Source organism: Apiospora aurea, assembly GCF_038362705.1.
Source record: "Apiospora aurea strain CBS 24483 chromosome Unknown utg000008l_segment0_segment0, whole genome shotgun sequence".
NCBI lineage: Eukaryota > Fungi > Ascomycota > Sordariomycetes > Amphisphaeriales > Apiosporaceae > Apiospora > Apiospora aurea.
Window position 1 is genome coordinate 720,819 of NW_027117395.1, and position 7,336 is coordinate 728,154.

At 55.9% G+C, this 7,336-nt stretch overlaps 2 protein-coding genes across 2 annotated transcripts; one reads left to right on the plus strand and one right to left on the minus strand.

Moving 5' to 3' along the window:
* Positions 1–2,862: 2,862 nt before the first annotated feature.
* PG986_011706 (uncharacterized protein) lies at positions 2,863–4,036 on the plus strand (the record flags this gene model as incomplete). Its single annotated transcript, XM_066847928.1, has 2 exons — positions 2,863–3,666; positions 3,728–4,036. The coding sequence occupies 2 exons, from the start codon at positions 2,863–2,865 to the stop codon at positions 4,034–4,036; spliced, it is 1,113 nt and encodes a 370-aa protein (XP_066694624.1).
* A 439-nt stretch (positions 4,037–4,475) lies between these two features.
* On the minus strand, positions 4,476–6,526 carry PG986_011707 (uncharacterized protein; the record flags this gene model as incomplete). Its single annotated transcript, XM_066847929.1, has 2 exons — positions 4,476–5,065; positions 5,209–6,526. 2 exons carry the CDS (start codon positions 6,524–6,526, stop codon positions 4,476–4,478), a joined length of 1,908 nt encoding a protein of 635 aa, XP_066694625.1.
* Between the last annotated feature and the right edge of the window lie 810 nt (positions 6,527–7,336).

Sequence of the window (7,336 nt, forward strand, 5' to 3'; positions counted from 1 at the left end):
GCAGGGACAGAAGGGTTATACCTGGCGTCGTTGATAATTGGCCCCTTTTTTCGATACAAGCAAGTTCATTTGGTAAACTGAACATGTTTCCAGAGCGTTCATTGGGGATCGAAGTAGGAACGGAAACTGCACATGGTTTACACTCAGGAGGAAGGTTCTGGTGGTTCATACTAGATAGTGTGGAAATTGCTTCCGCAACTTAGTAATAATGAGAACCGCTTTTCTGATTAATTTAGGCAAGATGTATCATATGGTGACTCGGGCACATGTTCTGCTCCAGCTCTGACCGCCAAATCAAAACTCCTTGGACAGGGGCGTAGAGGATGAGTAGCTACCGAAACCCGGTCATTTCGACGACTACAGGATCCAGGAAACTTCCGGTAGAAGCCTAGATAAGATCAAATCTGGAGTAGCTAGCTCGGCAAGGCATATTAGCTTACCGTCCACCTGGGAACCATCTGGGGATCTCCACAGGAATGATCGTACGATATCTGCCCATCAGCGATAGATAGTGTCAAGCCAGCTCCACTTACCCCGTGCTCAGAAATGGAGAAGTCGACGTCAGGAAACCACCGCTTGGTTGCTGAAGTTTCCTCTTCCTTTTTCATGATAGACAATCATCGATGTGTTTGAAGTACGCGGCATCCACCAGGCTTGGCTAGCATGAACATCATCCTCACATCGGAGTAGTTGCGCGAGATTTCCCCCTTGGAGCGTTGTAGCGGCGTATAACTCTTGAAAGACGGGAGAGACTTATCAAGACTGGTGGGATTTGGGCACAAGGAAACGCAATGCTTGCATACGGCAATATGCCAGCATGCCCGTCCCCGAAGTCTACAACGTGCTCAAGGATGAAAGGGCTGGATTCTCGTGACTCAGCATGCGACGATCATATACTCTACAAGTACTACGCCTTGAACGTATGGACGATACCAAACCGCGGCGGATTCCAACGAAGGCCTTATCCAGGCATAGCCAACAGGCCAGGCTTGTAGGTTGGGGTACTTGATCCATCTTACAAGGGGCAAGTAGCGAGCTTACATGCGTCAGAGATGTGGTAGTGTGTTGTATTCGACGAGTTGCAGCTCTGTCAATAGGTATACCATGCAGTCACATTCAACATTGCTCGTGGCCGCCATTCAACGGCCGGTGTGTATCCTCAGCCACTTTAGATACGAACCATAGGCCAACCGTAACCCCATAAAGAACCATCCGCCCGCACTAGCTAGACGGCACGGCCGATCTGCCCTCGTTTTGCTTGCGCCATCCGATGCAATCGATACTAGGGCAGTTTCTCCGTGTAGACGACTCCTCGGTACTCGTATTGGTAGCTATATCCACGGGTAATCCTCGTCATCCCGGTCTGTCACCGGAGTGTAGAGTTCAGACTATCTCGGCGTCCGGGGGAACCGGGTGGTCGGGCTGGGATAACTTCTCGGGACTGTATGCGGGAGATGACAGGTTAACATGGTTTTCCTGCCCAGACGGCATTTGGGATAGGGTTAAGCATCCAAACAGAGCATTTCTTTCGGGATCTGCCCTCGAGGCGATTTCGCGGCGAGCTCCACTGGCGCTGCTGTAACGGTTCTCCAGACATGGTTGCGCTACGATCTCGGAAAAGATTTCGTGGGTGGGTCTGACAAACGCTGTGCCGAGACGTCTGGTAACGAGGCGGGCGTCGAGGCGTCTGGAGTAGGACTGAGATGCAAAATCCACGAATGAGCTACGAAGCGAAGCGGTGAAGCAGACGTTAGCCTAAAAGGTATAGCTTCCATGTTAGCTTCGGCAACTAGTATAGTGCGCGGCAGCCGCATCGTGAGTTGTCGCCGTCGTTGCTGCGTTTCCTAGGCCATCCATGTTGGCAGCATGGGAACGGGCGGGAATACTACTACATATCGCAGCGTCGGCCACCAAGACCACACAAACGCACAAGCCCTTTTCTAGACATTGCGTCATATATTGTCCGAGAGCAGTGGATCAGTCTGGCATCCAAGCAGGAATTATTTCGGAAATGAAGCCTGGCCACGACTACTACTAGGTTCGCGGTCCCGGGTCCTGCGAGCGCCAGAGTCCCAAAGAGGCTCTCCCTGCAGAGGAAAACCGTTTGAAAATTTTCGGCCGATGGCGACAACTTCTTAGCTCCGATAGAGCTTGGAAGATGGAGGCGTTGCCGCGCCCAGAAGCCGAAAAGCACAGGAGCCTTTCTGACCTGGGATCCACTGAGCCCCGCCTTTTCTGCTGTCCGACCCGCCGATGGTGTAACACGCGAGCACGGATCTGATAGAGACATCGGCCCGGCTCAAGGGACAAGCTTGGGGAGAAGTAACGGAAATAACTGAAATCGCTGAGTCAGGACGGAGAATACTGGGCAAGCCGGGAGAAACAGGGCCCAGGGACACTACTCCTCCGCGGCCAGCCTGAGATTCTATAGGCTGGCGAGGCACGGCTCAGTCGGGAAGCACGTGGGGATGGGTATGCATATGCATGCTGCTAACTTCTCGTCACCCTTCCGCAATCTCCAACGCGAATGGATAATACCCCGTTTCGGCACTCGCGCTATTCCAAGGATCCCACGGCATGCCGCATCACAGGCCAAGACGGCAACACTCGTAACGGTTCGTGAAAAAAAAATCAGTATGCAGCCCCATCCCACGACCCTCTTCTGTGGCCTTGGCGGCTTCGTATACTAGTCTGGGTGGCGGTCAGATAGCGACCGCTCAGTTGGGTATATAGGCTGTGTTTGTTTGCTTGTTTGCTTTTCCGAGAGCCTCCTGACGAGACACCCGAGCTGGCTTCTTTCAACATCTAATCACTCCCTTTCAAGCCTATACACACACACACACACACACACACACAGAAACCATGGCCACTGCTCAGGATTACAAGTTCGAGGGCTGGCAAGCCCACGACGCCACCTCGGCCGACGGCAACATGCGGTGGGAGGAGTTCGAGCCCAAGCCGTGGGAGGAGAACGACGTCGACATCCGGGTGACGCACTGCGGCATGTGCGGCAGCGACCTGCACGTCCTGCGCAGCGGCTGGGGCGCGACCCCCTACCCCATCACCGTCGGCCACGAGATCGTCGGCGTCGTCGTGCGCGCCGGCAGCCAGGTCATGAACGGCCTCCAGGTCGGCGACCGCGTCGGCGTCGGCGCCCAGGGCGACTCCTGCCTCAGCCGCTTCGGCGGCGGCGCCCGCTGCGAGGACTGCGACGCCCTCGAGGAGAACTACTGCCCCCGGATGGTCTTCACGTACAGCGCCCCCGCCCCGCACTTCAACGGCGGCAAGGCCCAGGGCGGCTACGCCACCTACCACCGCGCCCCCTCGCACTTCGTCGTCAAGATCCCCGACAACGTCGACTCGGCCGAGGCCGCGCCCATGCTCTGCGGCGGCGTCACCGTCTTCGCCCCGCTCAAGTTCCACGACACCCGCCCCGGCAAGAGCGTCGGCATCGTCGGCGTCGGCGGCCTCGGCCACTACGGCGTCATCTTCGCCAAGGCCATGGGCGCCGACCGCGTCGTCGGCATCTCCCGCCGCGAGAACAAGCGCAAGGAGGTCCTCAGCCTCGGCGCCGACGACTACATCGCCACCCTCGACGACCCCAACTGGACGGCCAAGCACGCCCGCAGCCTGGACCTGATCATCTCGACCGTTGCCTCTTCCGATGTAAGTCGGCGCTTTCTACTCATCGCACAGTGTGACCCCTGCTAACATCACGACCCCACAGTCTCCCATCGACGACTACTTCACCCTCCTGAAGCGCGACGGCAAGTTCGTCCAGGTCGGCATCCCCGAGGACGGCCCCTTCAAGCTGGCCGCGCCCTCGGTCGTCTTCGGCCGCCAGAGCTTCACCGGCTCCATGATCGGCTCGCCCGCCGACCTGCGCGAGATGCTCGAGCTCGTCTCCAAGAACAACCTCAAGGGCATGATCCAGCTCCGGCCCATGAGCGAGGCCAACCAGGCCATCCAGGACCTCGAGGCCGGCAAGCCGCGCTACCGATACGTCCTCATCAACGAGACCGAGGCTTCGGCGTAAATTTCTTTATTAGCACTACAACGACTTGCATATCAACGGCGTTTTTGTCTTTTCTTGGGCTGGGATGAAGAATGGATAATGGGATGATGAAAAGGAACTGCACATAGACTACTAGATATGATACCAATAGAACGTTGCTTCAACCCACTTTGATCTTACTTCCGGTGTTCGATGATTTTCAACAAGCTTGGATAGCACCACTGGTTCTACCGTGGCAGAAAACGTCTTTGCTACTACACTCACACCAACCGGTTTGTGGAAAGAAATATGCAGAAAAGAGGAGGCCAAATGGCATCTAACTAAGGTGTAGTATTAATCGTTGGTGTATCAGGCCTGTCTAACAGTGATTCCTACATCCATAACCATCTCTAAAGCCCCATGTGGCCTGGTAAGTTCCGTATAACACCAATCATTCCCAAAATCATCTCCCTCTCAGAGATCATGAAACTTCCTCCACCCCCTCAAATTCTTCCGCAAAACTAGTATGAATCTTTGCAACCTGCTCCAAGTGCGAAATGGCGAGCTTCTGATCCTTGAATGAAGCAAGGCTATTAGCCGTCTTCACGATATTCTTGATCTGCCGCCCATTCAGCTCAAGCCCGCTCAACCGGTCCATCTCCCCCTCTTCCAGAAACACGCCCACCCTCTCGCAAAACTGCCCCCAGATCGCCCTCCGCGAGCCCCGCGACAGCGCCCTAAGCCGCAGCGGCACGTGGATGCGGCTCTTGAACGCGTCGTCGAAGCTGGCGACGCGGTTCGTGGTCAGGAACAGGATGCCGCCGTAGTACTCGAGCCGGCGCAGGAAGACGGCGACGAGGGCGTTGCGCGGCAGGTCGTGCAGCGTGCGGCGCGAGAGGAAGACGTCGGCCTCGTCGACCAGCAGCACGGCGTTCCACGCGCTCGCCAGGTCCATGATGCCCGACAGCTTGGCGTCGAGGGCGGTGCTGTCGGTGCCCAGGTCGCCCGAGGAGACGTTGTAGAGGGGGCGCTGGACGCATTCGGCGACGCATTCGGCGGTTAGGGTTTTTCCTGTAAAGCCACACAGTTAGTCGGTAAACTTTTCTGTGTCCAATCTGGATCCTGTCCGTGCTTTTGTTTGAAGTGTTCTTGTATATGTTGACTTACCTACTCCAGGGGGCCAGACAGTACGAATACCAGTCCTTGGCCTTTACCCTTCACGATATCGTCGAAGCTGACTTGACCATCCTCCCGTTCTCTAGCGTGGTTCGACACCAGGGCTTGTATGCTCTCCTTGGAGGTAGGATCCAAGACCAGCTGGTCGAAGCAGGCCGTGTTCCACTCGATATCGGAGATGTCGTCGACAAAGAACTCCAGGAACAGCTGGTGCGTGAACGCGTAGCCGCGAACGGTAGCATTGGCGAGTATGGCTTCCTCGTCCGACAGGCCCCTCTCGTCTTGGTCCAAGGGCGTCACGGCAAACATGTCCATGGGGTTGAGCCGGTGGTGCGTCTGGCAGTCGACCATGATGCGCTCCTGGATGTGGAATCGCTCGTAGCCGATCTTCGACTTTCGGACGGCCATGCCATTGTACTGAACGTGGTTCTGACCCGCCAACTCATCGAAGCGCTGGCCTCGGGCTAGCAAAGTTTCGAGGATCTGGTCTTTGTCGGGGTGGAGGTCCAGGGGCACCACGTCCAGGTCTTGGAGTCGACACGTTCCCTCAAACTTGGGGATCTGAAGCCGGGCCTCGCGGAAGCCGAACTGCTCGCCGTCGTAGTCGATGAACTCGCCGCTCAGGATCAGCGAGGGCTGCTCCGAGTTGTCGTTGTACTGAGCGTTAGTGACCGTGTACGCCCGCGGCTGCCCGAGCGTGTGGGCGTACATGAGCTTCCCCGGCTTGAAGACGGTCCAGAGGTGCTCGTAGGTGATGTGCTTGGACTCGCTGTCGACGACGCGGCGGTACGCCTTCCACTCGTCCTCGAGCGACTGGTCGATCCACTGGAGCAGCAGGCGCAGCTGGAGGAGCGACTGCGTGTCTTTCATAAAGCGCGCTCGGCCCTCGGCGCCCAGCTCGGAGCGGTAGTGGAAGAGGCACTTGGCGGGCAGGGTGATCTCGACGTCCTGCTGCGCGTCGATGGGCTCGTTGGGGTAGTTGCCGACGACGTCCTCCAACAGCTGCTTCAGGGGCTGCGGGTTGACGTGCAGGCGGGTACACTTGAGGTCGCCCTCGGGGTAGTAGTGGCGCGTCTCGCAGAGGGCGTAGCGCTGCCACCAGTCGAGCTGCTGCTTCTTGTCTTCGCCCTCGTCGGGCTTGGGCTCGGAGTAGTACTTTCGACCAACGTCGTCGTACCTCTTCTCCAGGTACTTGACGCTCGTCTGCATAGTATTCTCGGTGTTGTCGGTTGTGCCCTCACTGACATCCTTGAAGTAGGAGATGTGGCCGGTCGTGAGACTCCTGTAGATATTTTCGTCGTCCGCATCAACAAACTGCTGGGGCTTCTGGGTCCCATTAGACTCCGGTGGCTCCATTGTGATAGAGCCTGTAGAGAATCTTGCTCAAGTGGTTTGGTTTTTTTCACTGTAGAAGCTTGGTGGTCGTTGGTTGATATGCAATCTCGGTACAAGTTGTTGTCGTGTGACTGTTTGGGTCACTCGCTCAAGACTTGGCACTTGACAAGGGTGATCAAAAGCGAAACTGATGAACTAGAGAAAAAAACTGATTTTCTCGACTGATATTCATCAAGAAGAAATCTTCCACTGTTTTATAAGAGTTGTGGTATGCTGCAGCGGTGTGCCCAGGGGATCAAAGGCTGCCAAATTTCATTGAGAGGCTGCAATATAATTGTAAGTCAACCCCGTGCTGGACCAATCACCGAGTCCAATTCTTCCAGAGAGTGCTTCCAATCTCTCTGCCTAAGACCGCTGGTGCTGGTTGGGGTCCACCAATGTTTCAAAGCAGCAAGCAGGCAGCGGAATTCCGGGTTATCTCATTGGCTGACTGGGCATTTTCTGTGCTGCCTGGCTGGTGAGAGCTGCTGCTGGAACGTCCACCCAAGTGCCCATGCAAACAAATCCCACAAAACTGCAAAGACATTGCTTCATTCCTTGCTCGAACAGACAGGCGTGGTATACAGATATCCCATATTTTAATTCTGTAATATCTGATTGGATGCATACATGTAGTCTATGTTATGGCACGTGCGTATCCGTGCACCTGCCGCAACATGGTTCCCATCCAGTCTACTTGTATGGACAAGACAACGCCCTTTTCCAGATATTTCTCGCCAAGTATGTTGGAGTCAGAGCTGTTGTGGAGGTGTGGTGGAGGATGAGTGCTCA